General features: G+C 35.4%; 1 protein-coding gene across 1 annotated transcript in view; it reads left to right on the plus strand.

Moving 5' to 3' along the window:
• Positions 1–5,261: 5,261 nt before the first annotated feature.
• The window catches only part of LOC111514530 (juvenile hormone esterase), a 34,717-nt gene continuing 25,659 nt past the window's right edge, over positions 5,262–14,319 (plus strand). Inside the window, exons 1-3 of the mRNA XM_023170785.2 lie at positions 5,262–5,417; positions 10,474–10,608; positions 12,808–12,948. Of these exons, the coding sequence (XP_023026553.2) occupies positions 5,358–5,417; positions 10,474–10,608; positions 12,808–12,948 (336 nt within the window). The 5' untranslated portion in view covers positions 5,262–5,357. The remainder of the gene's footprint in view (positions 5,418–10,473; positions 10,609–12,807; positions 12,949–14,319) is intronic.

A 14,319-nucleotide genomic window follows, 5' to 3' on the forward strand; every position in this document is an offset into this window, starting at 1 on the left:
TAAGTCCAATCTCCTTGTGTTTGGTACTAATCGAAACTCGGTGGAGAGACATATTGAACTGGTTATAAGTAAAGTTATTATTCCTAAAAAACATTACGAAACTGCATTCAATAGTTTCCTCCTATAATAATATTTTTTAAAACAAAAGACAAGCCCTACATTTCATCAGTTCGGACTTCCATTGTCTAATATAATATTTGATTTGAAATTCCTGAAAAAATATTAAAAAGATTGACCTTGGCTACTCCATTACTCTGGAGTAACCATTCCGTTGAAGGTCGTTTTTGAGACTTTTCTTTGTATTACAGAGCCCGAAGGCACGGTCTAGTAGAGTCTTGATGATTCTTCTCTTAGTCGATTGATGGTGGTTGGATTTCTGGTTCAGATACTGTCCTGTTTGTGTGGGTTTTCGATATACAGATGTTTCCCATTTAGTGTCGGTCCTCTTCACCAATACGTTTAAGGAAGGCAATTCGTTGTGAACTTCTTTTTCCATTGTGAAAGAGATGGAAGGACTTACGTTGTTGATGTGCTTCAGGAAAATGTCTAGTTCTGCATTCCCATGGTTCCATATTATGAAGGTGTCATCTACGTATCTCAACCAGACTCGGAGCTTCTTGCGGGCTTCTTCAATGGCCAGAGTTTCCAACCACTCCATATATACAGGGTGATTCAAAAGTACTTTGACAAACTTCAGGAGGTGATTCCTCACAATATTCTAATATGAATTGTCCAAATAAATAAATGTCCGGAAACGCTTCGTTTCCAAGATACAGGATGTTGAAGTTTTATTTTTATTTTCGTTTTTTTTTCAAATAACTTTTTAAATATTGAACTTAATTAAACGAAACTTGTTAATAGGAGGTTTTTGAGGTGTCGAATTCGAACCTGATGTTCTCATTGCTCTTAGTCGTAGGGGGCGCCACCTACACGCCTTTTTCTTTTTTAAAGATTCATAACTTTTTTGGGCGTACTTCTAGCACATTTTTCAGTAAAAAAATCGATTCCTCTATCATATCTACGTGAATAAACTACCCTTGTTACTAGTCGCTGTAAGCAACCGGTTTCTAAATATTTGAACTTGAAAACTTCAAGTCGATTATTTGATAATCGATGTATGTTGAAGTTATTACGAATATTTTGCATTTTTCACAAGAATGCTTTGGAAATAAATTTGACGTTTTGAAAAAATGGATTATTTAAACAATAATGCTCATTTAGCCGATATGCATTTCGTTTATGGCCTTGCGGATGGCAATGCGCGCGAAGCAAGACGTATTTACCAGGAGCGATTTCCTAATCTAGTACTGCCTTCAGCTCCAACATTTGCTAGTCTCCACCGTCGTTTGGCAGAAACAGGTAGCTTTAAGAGGGCAGCTGATATTATTGGAAGACCACGAGCAGTCCGAACCCCAGAATTGGAAGAAGCTGTTTAGAACGCTCTCGAGGAGAATCCAGAAACAAGCACAAGAGTAATTGCTGAAGCTGTCAATTCTACTCAGTCCACAGTTTGGAGAATTATCGACGATCAGCAGTTTTATCCATACCATATTCAAACAGTACATGCTATTTTGCCACGAGACTTTCCCCAACGCATTACTATGTGTCAATGGTTTTTGAGAAAATTGGCTGGAAATCCTCAATATTAAGATATATGTACTCTTCACGAACGAGGCAAACTTTTCCCGAAATGCTATCACAAACTTTCATAACAATCATGTTTGGGCTCTCGAAAATCCGCACGCAGTTAGTGAAAGGCATTATCAGTATCAATTTTCTGTAAATGTATGGCCGGCAATAATTGATAATTACTTGATAGGTCCTTTCTTTCTTCCGCTCCGACTGAATGGCGCAACTTACAGACACTTTTTAGAAAATGAATTGCCGGGACTACTTCAGAATGTACCATTAGAAATTCGTATCCGCATGTGGTTTATGCATGATGGGGCTCCGGCCTATTTTAGCGTTGTAGCCAGGGAATTCCTTAACACAGTCTATCCAAATCGATGGATCGGTAGGGGTGTAGAAGAACCTAATCAGGCGTGGGCACCAAGGTCCCCAGTCCCCCAGTCCCCCGATAGATTTTTTTGGGGGACATTTGAAGTCACTAATTTATAAGACTCCAGTAGTGAACGAGGAAGATCCAAGAAACCGAATAGTAGACGCCTGTGAAACAATAAGAAACACACCAATAATTTTTGAGCGGGTACGAGATTCAATGACTAGACGACTGACTGCCTGTATCTTCGCTGAAGGTGGACACTTAGTTTTGTTTATTTTAGTTTATTCTACATATTCAAAATATCCTGAAATAAAATGTTGACGCATTTCTTGCAAATTTTATTAAAACAAATACTGATTATGCACCCTTCATACAAAAATAACTATTTCGCTTAAGGATGTCATAAAGGAACGTACCCAACAGTAATTACCTCTTCAAACGAGTAAAACGTCAAATTCATTTCCAAAGCATTCTTGTGAAAAAAGCAAAATATTCGTAATAACTTCAACATGCATCGATTATCAAATAATCGACTTGAAGTTTTCAAGTCCAAATATTTAGAAAACGGTTGCTTACAGCGACTAGTAACAAGGGTAGCTTATTTACGTAGATATGATGGAGGAATCGATTTTTTTACAGAAAAATGTGCTAGAAGTACGCCCAAAAAAGTAATGAATCTTTAAAAAAGAAAAAGACGTGTAGGTGGCGCCCCTACGAGTAAGAGCAATAAGAACATCAGGTTCGAATTCGACACCTCAAAAACCTCCTATTATCAAGTTTCGTTCAATTAAGTTCAGTATTTCAAAAGTTAATTGAAAAAAACGAAAATAAAAATAAAACTTCAACATCCTGTATCTTGAAAACGAAGCGTTTCCGGACATTTATTTATTTGGACAATCCATACTAGAATATTGTGAGAAATCACCTCCTGAAGTTTGTCAAAGTACTTTTGAATCACCCTGTATATTAGCTATAACCGGTGAAAGTGGCGATCCCATTGGCAGTCCCTCATCTCGCGTAAAAAATTCGTCCTTCAGTTGGAAGTAGCAGTTTCATACACAGCATCCTAGTAATTCCATGATTACTTGTATCGGTAAGTTTCTCTATCTTTCAGGTCCCCATCTTCGGATAGCTTCTCCTGTATGATTTGAAGTGTTTCTTCGACAGGAACGTTGGTATAGAGGCTTTCCACGTCGAAACTGATCGGTTGATCCTGCTCTTTGATTTCGATTTCCCCTAGTAGTTCAACGAAATGCCTTGAATTTTTCACAAAAGATGATGTTTCACCTTGCAATGGTATAATTATTGGTAGTAAAAATCTGGACAAGTTCTGAGTAGCTGAATCTCTGGACCTAATGATCGGTCTGAGCGGAATATCCTCTTTGTGGAGTTTAGGTAGTCCATACAAATGAGGGGGCTTACTGTGGTGCGGTGTTAACACAATGGAAGTCCGAACTGATGAAATACACCACGAAAAATTGTCAACCACCTTCAAACACAAGCACTACAGATAAATCCTTAAGGCGCTGTTAGAGCGGTGCCTGTGTGAAAATAGTTATTCACATTGGATTTGAATCGCTGAAGATTAAATCCATTTGGAAAAACGTTCTTAGGAAGTTGATTCCACCTAAACGCCAAATGAAAGAGTGTACTGAGTTGAACCTCATAACAGTGAGCAGTCATAGTCCGTAGCATATTTTTGATATGTACCGCTCTTGGTGAAATCAAATGTGCCAAGTCACTTGAACACTTCCTGTGAAAGATAAATCTCCAACCTTCCTTCGATGTTCCAGACTATCAAGGTTGCAAGTGATGTTCGGGTCTTCAATCAGGCGGATGGCTCTTTTCTAATGGAATCCAGCAGTTTCAGGGTATGTTTGGAGGCGGAGCTCCATATATGAGAACAGTATTCCAAAGAAGTTCTGATCTGAGCTTTATAGCCATCAAAAGTTGCTGAGGTGTGTACAGTTTTCTGGTTTAACTCCCAACAAACTTATCGAAGCAGAAAGCGGAACTGTCTGACCTGACATTATTATATCCGATTTGGAGACATTCATCTTCATGTAGAAAACCAATGCCTGAATTTTTGTGGCATTGAATTGAACCTGGTTAATTTCACCCCAATTCGAAATTACTTCCAGATCCTCATTAAGATATTCAACCTCCTGCTGCCGGTGAAGATGAGCTTCCGCAGCCGATGTCCTGGGATCCAAATGTACTAACGAGATAAGTGTGCTGTCATCAGCAAAGCAATATATTGGATTCGTGTTTTTTTTAATAAGTCGTTGATATATAATAAAAATAGGGTTGGAGATAATATGGATACTTGGAGAACACCAGCGATGATGATGATAGTATTCGAGAGATATCCATCGACAGCCACACACGGTCAAAGGCTTCAGAAATATCAAGCGCCACAGCTGTTGACTCTCCATGTTTCTCGATTGAGTTATTCAATATATGGGTGACATACGATAGGAGGTCGCCTGTTGATCTTTGTTTTCGAAAGCCATATTGATGATCGCTTAAGATATTGAAGCCTTCTAAATATTTAAGGATATGGTGGTTTACGGCTTTCTCCATGATTTTTGATAGCGAAGTGACTGGTCTATAGTTATTTATATTATTATTTTGTACAGAAAAACTTATGAACGAATACTTAGCACTAATAAGAGGACTAAGTTTTTCAAATAGAAGGACTGAACTGGGTACATCGCCTACCCTAAAGTCGTAATTTTATGATTAAGTGTAATATTCCGAAACATCGATGTCCATCACTGAAGATGACAGTTTTCCATGTTCGTGAAATTTTACCTCTTTCATATACGATATTGTGTAGTAAACCTGTGAAGAATATCTGAATCAATTCCATAATGAATGTTTGAAGCAACGAGTACAACCTGAACAGGAAAAGTAGTCCTTTCAAAAGTTTTTTTTTTGTAATTCAATGTTTATATGAAAGTAGTTGTTTCCAAACGGCTTTTTCATTCTTTTGATTTCAATTGCTTTCTTCTTTTTTGGAAGATTTTCACATTTTCCCAAAAATAATCTCTTCTGAAAATATATCCTTTCACAACATTTTTCATCTCTAGATGCGTTTTACTAACGTTGGAGGAATCATTACCGCTTCCTCGGTAGAGGAAGCTGCTGTCTTAGCAAAACAAGTCTAGAAATTAAAATGTTTGTGAATAATGTTCAATTATTATCATGATTAGTGTTATTATTGTTTATCAAGTAACGGGTCAGTCCATTCATAATACCCCTTTCAGTTCAATTCACAGATAGGTATATCTATGAAATTATATCGACACATTGATTTGGATCACACAGATTAATCAGTTCACTCATATCCATCATGCCTTTTCCACAATTCAGTTCATTGCTTCTTTTTTTGTCCATGATTTTCTGCCTAGTGGTGAGTATTTGTTATATATCTTGTGGAATTTGCACTCGTATCAGGAACCAATAGTTACAAATCATTTGATTTGAAGTAGTACAAATAAATTTATGTAAATTTATGTTATTGAAGAATCAATTGGTGTTTCAAATCTATACGTAACCCCTCCGTTTCGAAAACGTTTATTTCGCCATTGTCGAATACAAACCCGTTAAAGCAGGACTCCTTGGCGTCCTCACAGATTTGATGATCACGTGATTGGCCTCAAATTTTCGTTGTCTGAGCAAAAATTTGACTGGTTTGTGAGATAGGAAAAAAATTGTTAGTTAACAATTATATAACTTCTTTGAGATGTTTAGATAATACCGTAGTTTTTTCAAATTGTTAAATTGATATTAAATATTACAAAGCATACTTTATCGTTGCATCCATGCCGAAACGGGTGCGTGTAGATCTAGTATAAATAATAGAGATTGGGATTTTTTCATTATGAATTTCTTCCTCTTTCATAATTTTAGTTTTATGAGATTCATAGTCTCTGAGTTATTAACGAAAAATTGAATGCCTTCTTTTTTCATTTCAATTTGTTAGTAACAATTTTTCTACACTTATATATTTTCAGGAGATTGAGGTTGAACAACAACTTTATATCGTGAACTAGACTGAAATTTAAATCATGCGGTGATGTAGCGCGGGTAAATTTTTCGCTGAATTATTTTGTGAAATCTAAAGACGCGTATCCATGTGTGACAAATGTCTCGTAACTGAGAACATGTTACGTTACAGCCAGTGAAGATAAATTTTGCATTACATCTGTACCACGCGTCCCGGCCAACATGGTTGTTTACATCATGATTATATCGTGCGGATATTAGAATGCGATATCAGTGAAAAATTAAAATTGAACTCCAAATAACTCTTCAGCTCAAACACTAAAAATGTCTTCACTGCACGTACTCATATATGTTAAACAATAACATCACACTAGCTTACATTCTAAGTGTTAATTTAAATTGATAAGGTGTAGCAGAAACTCAAGTTGATCTGATTACATGGCTAGTGATAAAATAATTCAAAGTAATTATCTGTTTCATTTCAAGTTTCATGATATGTCATGAATATTTTGAAAAATGGGGCAAGCTATTCCTAACTATGAAGAGTTTTATCTTAGGTACGTCTCTTGTTCCACAAGCAACAATTTTGTGATATTTCATACACGGGTTGTTTATTACCAATCTATATCAGCTCTTCTTGCAAAGTGACTTAGTTTCAATTAACGAACCTAATATCTTATGGTTCAAAATTTTCTACTGAAGCTACACCTACGTCTTTATGCCATGAGTAAAATTTAAGAGGCAATTATTTTTCCTGTAATTTCAGGGTTGGAAATTCGTGCTCACTCACCTATTGCTAATATCTATTTGGTAAACAAAAAGGAACAACTTTCTACCAGGAGTACGTACACTTTTGTGAATTAGCCCACTTTATCTTCATAAAAGCATATGGTATTACCACGTAATTGTTTATCTTTTCATTCTCATCACAATAACCACCTTTACCATTATCTTACCTGCATAATTTTTGATAGAATAAATATGGTTAGGTTAGATTACATTTTATCCCCATCCCTTTTTTCTATTTGTACGCAATCCGAACATGTGTAGGTACACAATTCATATGCAGGTACAACCTTCATACCACTCGCAGAAGGTCACACAGAACATTACGTACGAGATAATTAACAAATCATATGTATAATTTCGATCTTTTCTAAATTTCTCCACATGAACATAGTAGACGTTTCTCTGATTTTTATAAACGTCCACTCACTGCACCGATCGACTTGAAACTGATTATTATTGATCACAACACAACAAAGTTTTTGTTTCGGGGTTGAAATTAGATGATTTTAATGTATTTCCACGTGTTAAAACCGAAAGTGACCATAAAAATTATATATTAGCTCTTGTTTTCAAGATATAGTATCATTATATTATATATATGTATATTGAGTTTTCAACAAATGAAATATTTCATCACCAACAGTTGGTACACATGTTTGTTTACATAACACCCCTCTCATCAGCTGTTCTTAAGTAGTAAACATAACCTATGTGAGTTTGTCAATTGTACGCACGTGGTTGCTATTGAAATTATCGTGTGAAGTTGATTTTTAAATTAATTTAAGTGCTGATCTGAAATGCCTCGAATGTGTGTATTTTTTGTCGATAGCTTTTGCTATATATGTGGTGAAATAACATTTAAGGCTCAGAAACGTAAAATGACACCTATCGTTAAGACAGCCTATGAACATTATTTTGGTGTGAAAGTTGGGGACCAAGATAAATCATGGGCTCCTCATATATGTTGTAATTCATGTTCCGTCATATTGCTTGAGTGGCTGAAAAATAAAAACCGGGCAATGGCTTTTGCAGTACCTATGGTTTGGCGTGAGCCTACCAATCATACAGATGACTGTTATTTCTGCTTAACTCCTCCCATTAAGCAAGGTTTATCTATGAAGAAAAGAGGAACGGTTAAATACCCTAATCTCCCATCTGCTCTTCGGCCTGTACCACACTCAGACAATTTGCCAGTCCCTTCTCCACCCCAAAACTATGAAATTTTAGAGGAAGGTGATGAAGACTGTTTAGAAGGAGCAACCTATCCTTCTACATCCTATGACCCTGATTTTAAGGTAAGCGATAGGTCTAGTGATCCGCACAGAATGAGTCAAGCAGAGTTGAGTGACCTTATAAGAGGTCTTCGCTTGTCTAAGGAAAAGGCTGAGCTGTTAGGGTCAAGACTACAACAGTGGAATCTTCTAAAATATGATGTGAAAATATCTCAGTACAGACAGCGTCAAAAAGATTTGCTTTCTTTTTTTGAGAAAAAAGAAAACCTCGTAGTTTGTTCTGATGTTAATGGTTTGATGGACTGCTTGAATTTGGATCACACTCCATCTGAATGGAGACTGTTTATAGACTCTTCAAAACTAAGCTTAAAAGCTGTACTTCTGCATAATGGAAATCAGCTACCCTCTATTCCAATAGGTCATGCAGTTCACATGAAGGAAACGTATATAAATATGAAAACACTTCTCCAATCAATCAAATATGAACAACACAAGTGGCACATCTGTGGTGATCTGAAAGTCATTGCTATACTCCTAGGAATGCAATTAGGGTTCACCAAGTACTGTTGTTTTTTGTGTCTGTGGGACAGTCGGGATAGAAAATCTCACTATAAAAAAATGAACTGGCCTACACGAGACCTAAACCCTAATGAAAAAAATGTAGTTTACGAGCCTCTTGTAGATCCTAAGGATGTTCTCCTTCCCCCATTACATATTAAGTTGGGACTAATGAAAAACTTTGTGAAGGCCATGGACCAGGAAGGACAAGCTTTTGAGTACTTGAGAGCAAAGTTTCCCAGGTTGAGTGATGCTAAAGTCAAGGAAGGCATCTTTATTGGGCCTCAAATCCGTGAAATCGTAAATGATCCTGCTTTTGACATGATTTTAACAGGAAATGAAAAAAGAGCCTGGGAAGCCTTTAAGGGGTTGTACATGGGTTTTTAGGTAACAAAAGAGATGATAACTTCACAGCATTGGTTAAAGAGCTTCTTCAAGCTCACCACCAACTTGGATGCAACATGTCCTTAAAAATTTTCTTCACTCTCATCTTAATTTCTTCCCACAAAACTGTGGAGCTGTGAGTGACGAACATGGAGAAAGATTCCATCAAGACATGGAACAGAGATATCAGGGCCGTTGGAATGAAGCAATGCTTGCAGACTACTGCTGGTCTGTGTGTAGGGATGCTCCAGAAGTGTTTTTTAAAAGACAAGCTAAACGACAGCGATCTTACAATGAATCGGATGGACTTAATTGAAATTTGGTGGTACAAACTTCTTTTATTTGTCAAAACACTAAGAATAATGTTTTTTTTATTAATTTTGTACTTAAAATATTCTAAAAGAAACATAACAATATTGTTTTATGTACTTTCACTTTTCACGTATAGTATAACTACTCTTTAAGATTAAGTACTGTGTATCTCAAAAACCAGAGCTAATAAAAATTTTTCATTGTTATTTTCATTTTTATCACCCCAAAATTAGTAGGAATTGACTAGCTTTGTGTAGGAAACATTCAAAAAATATTTTTTTGTTGTGTTGTGATTTGTCTCGAAATGGAAGGACTCCAATTCGAACATTTATTGCACAATTAATTTTTTTGTGTATATAAATTACTTACTTCATTTTTCAATTTTCATTATAATTATAGTGTTCGTTTCGGATGTTATTATTGCTACCATTTTTTTTCTGCTCATCAAAAGACATATGATATATTTTTGTAGTAGATATGTTTCAGATAATCATAAAAGATTTTCTTATTCGAAGTTCATTGTAGAAAACGCTCAGAGCAATGGAAAAAATATGAATAGGTACCTAAAAATGAAAAAAACTCTCGAAAAACTCTACGGTACATAGGGAGCCGTGAAAGTGGCTATTGTTTGTTGCAACTCAGTCAACCAATTTTCAGGGCCGTAATTCAAAAGGGAATAATTCACACAATTATAATCGAATATTACCGAAAAATTCCGAAATATAAAATTCAATTCAATTTCTCGGTATGAAGTGAACGTCTACGATCCAAAAACTACAACAAAAATACAGGTCCGTATTTAAAAATTCAAAGATGGGGGTGGCCCAAGTCAGATGACACCCTGATAAAAGATACATGGATATATTCTGAGAGGCCACATCAATTGCCAATAGCAAAATGTGGACAGATTTTCAATATGTCTGCGAATAAAGAAGATATAGGCAAAAAAAAGGGAGATCTCCATGTACAGAAACGAATTTGAATAGCCTTGTATATAAAACTGTGTTATAGTATTAACCTTGAACTAATTCAAATCCTAATAATCATCAAAATCAGTAGCTATCAGAAGCTATTGCTTCTATTATATTGAAATAATGCAAGTTTCAACAATCTGAATCAAATTGTCTGGAGCAATGAAATGAAATGAATATTCAAATTATCAATTTAACAAAAATTCTTTTCCAGGTGTCAGAACTTCTGGTAGAACTTCCTAATGGACTGATTCAAGGATACACAAGGAAATCTCCAAATAACGTTGCCTTCAATGCTTTCCAAGGCATCCCATATGCCAAACCACCTCTAGGAAAACTAAGGTTTCAGGTAAGATAACTGTAAGAAATGCTGCAGTAGGTAGTAGTAGGTACTGTACAATGTTTGTATGATTTGTGTGATTGATGCAGTTGGATTATGTTTATAACTATTTGAAATTATTTCGTATCTTAAGAGATACGTTCTTTCATAAGTCTCCAATCATAGAAATAATAAATACAATCGAGAAATCCAATGAAAACTCTTTTCAGATACGACAAAAGTTATGTTGGGTAAACTAAGCAGACTATAATAACTAGTTTCAAGGATGACTTTTCACATATTCGTTTTTGTAGACCAGATAAGTCTAGTGTCACTCATATGCCTTCGAAAAAGGCCTCAGAATAAATAATCGATGCCTGAAATTGTGTGGACCGGTACATGCTTTTTGACACCTTCGGAAGTATAGAAATTAAAAAATGTGGAATAATATCCATGAATAACGACAGAGTTCCCCCTCCGAACATCCCATTAACAATCTGGGATTGTTAAAACATTTATACATAAAAAAATTAGGGCCTTGTACGGTTCTAATTACTGAAGCGAAAAGCCGTCCAGATGAAAAAAAATCCTGTTATTTATATGTAAGAAATTAGTTTCATAACGATTGGTTAACAAAACGCAAGTCAAGAGAAAGTGATTTTTTCAAGGACAAAACACAAGCACTACAAGAAAACCCTTAAGATGATCTCAGAGCGCCTGAGCAAAAGTAACGATTTACATTGGATTTGAATCGCTGGAGATTAAATCCATTTGGAAAAACATTTTTAGAAAGTTTACTCCACATAAACGCTGTTCTTCAGATAGAAGAGTTCTTAAACAGTGAAGTTCGAGGCACACTGAGTTGAATCTCAAAATTAAGAGCAGCCACAGTCTGCCGTGTATTTCTGATATGTGCCGCTCTTGGAGAAATCAAATGTGCCATGTCACTTGAACACTTCACGTGAAAGTATCTATGGAAAAGAGACAAATCTCCATTCTTTCTTCGATGTTCCAGGCTATCAAGGTTCCACGTGATGTTCGCGTCTCCAATCAGGCAGATTGCTCTTTTCTGGATAGAATTCAACAATTTCAGGGTATTTTTGGGAGCAGAGCTCCATACATGAGAACAACACTCCAAAGAAGGTCTGATCTGAGCATTATAAAGCATCAAAAGTTGCTGGGGTGTGTACAGTTTTCTAGTTCGGAACAGTGTTCCAAGCTTTTGAGAAGCAGCCTTTACAATTTCAGCGACATGATTGAGCCAAGACATATTGGTGTTCATTCCAACCCCCAACAAACTTATCGAAGCAGAATGCTGAATTGTCTGACCCGACATTATAATATTCGATTCTTAGACATATATCCTCTTGGAGAAAACTGATGTCTGGGTTTTTGCGGCATTGAAATGAACCTGGTTACTTTCACCCAAATTCGAAATCACTTCTAGATCCTCATTAAGATAGGCAACCTCCTGCTGCCTGTGAAGATGTGCCTCCGTAGCCGATGTCCTAGAATCCAAATGGAATGACTAGATAAGTGTGCTGTTGTCAGCAAAGTAATATATTGGATTCTTGTTTTTTTTTCAATAATTCGTTGATATAAAATAAAAAGAGGATTGGAGACAATGTGGAGAAAATATTTTCACTACATTATTTTACGCCGATGGTTTCAATGTTGTTTACCAACATTTCTGTAGTGAAAATTGCCTTAAAATTTCCACAAATATATATATATATATATATATATATATATATATATATATATATATATATATATTGCATGGGATTGTACATTTACTTGCATACACTACAAATCTGCATAAGGAGTTTTTATTAGATATAGTTATTATTTTTTTTCTTTAGAAGTTTTTCACATTGATGCTAACTTGATTAGAAAACAAAATGCGCTTCGAAAAATGTTTTCAATAGATGGGGATAGAACGCCATTTAGCTTTCTTCATTCTTGTGCTTATCAAAGCATTTTATGTAAAGTCAGTTGCTTTGAATTAGAGTACATAAATGAGTAAATTATGAAAGACAAGTTATTCTTAAACCAATTCATAATGTGCTAAAAAATATTTAATACGCAAAGACTTGTTTTCTATTCCATTCAAATTCTATTATTCGATTATTCCATCGTGTTTTGTTCCAGAAAAAATACTCAACCTAAAACCAACTTTGTAACTCCGCGTCCATGGAATATGTATCCTAATAGATTTATTTTTTCAAGCCTCCTGTTCCAGCAGACAATTGGGAAGGGATTCTTCAAACTAAGAAGGATGGAAGTAGATGTTATTCGGTGAAAAAAGATACAAAAGATGAAAATGAAGACTGTTTGTTCATAAATGTGTATACGCCTGTTTTGAAAATAGTAAGTGATCGATTATTTTATGTACCAAATTGAAATCCGTTATTTATTTTTATTGTTATGAGATTTTTTCAAGGAAGTGAAAACGATCTCACTGATTTATATAAATTATCACTCAGTGGTGCATAAAGAATCTCGTATCGGGGAAGTGGTATACAAAAACAATAAATGTATATAATACCATAAATTGACCTGCAATTTATTCATTGAGTACTTAAATGAGTTTTAAATATCAGTGTTGACTCTTATTTCTTCTGGACGCATATACTCGAGTCACTATCATCACTAACTAATCCAGACAGCTTGTGTTGTTTTGCGGAAAGTTTGGCAAGAGTTTTGAAAATTGGTTCTGAATAGTATTTTGAGCTGCTGAACACGAATCTGAGGTTTGCCAACAAAATTTTTAACCTTAAATATGTTTTTTTTTTGCAAAAATTGTGAACAAATTCGACTTAGTTTTGTTTTTTGCGAATAACTCGAAAACTACGCAATTGTTGTAGAAACGTCACCTAGAGATACAAAAAGATAGAAAATAAAATTTCATATATTTTTTGTTGATACAGTTTTTTTCTATGTTCAACCGATAAGCCACAGGAAGACGATAAAAGTGGGGAAAAACCCCAAAATTCCTAAAATCGGGATTTTGGCGATTTGACGCGGGAAACGTCTTTGCTATCCTCAAAGTTATTAGGACCAAATATTAGTATATATATTTATATAATCGACAAAGGTTAATGCAGTCAAGCTGCTGGAAAATAATTCCATGAAAATCAAAAGATAAATAGATAAGTACTTTCTGATCATTCCCATATTGATTTCAATTTAAGAGCCACCGGTAGACAGTTGTTTCAGCCTATTGGGCATCGTCAGTACCGGGCAGGCGGTCCTCGATTGAAGACAAAATGTGAATTCATTCATTTGACATGAATGGATATTTGGGAAAACTTGAACATCCATAAATTTAACAGTCATAAATCACTTATTGAGGAACAAGTACAAATCAAAACAAAACAAGACCTCACATTCAAAATATTGAACAAAACCATACACATTCCTAGAGAAGATCTAACACAAAGAATAGTACCTGATGCAGTACAAATACAGGCAAATTTACCTAAAGTACCTGAAGTACCTGAGTTGAGACGTTCGGACCGTATAAAGAGGCAGACGACAGGATGACAAGTTCAGTTTGATGACAGTACGACCAGCTGTCGAAAGCGCTAGCTTTCGACATATATGAAATTCACGGATAGGAATATGCTGAACTGAGCAATGAGTTGAGCAAGGTCAACAAACTTCTGAACACGTAACAGCACACCTTGATAATGACAAATGAGATTTTGTCGAAACGTCGGTGAAATTAGAGATAATATC

Source organism: Leptinotarsa decemlineata, unplaced genomic scaffold, assembly GCF_025532065.1.
Source record: "Leptinotarsa decemlineata unplaced genomic scaffold, Ldec_3_MD MMD2_P_RNA_scaffold_5, whole genome shotgun sequence".
NCBI lineage: Eukaryota > Metazoa > Arthropoda > Insecta > Coleoptera > Chrysomelidae > Leptinotarsa > Leptinotarsa decemlineata.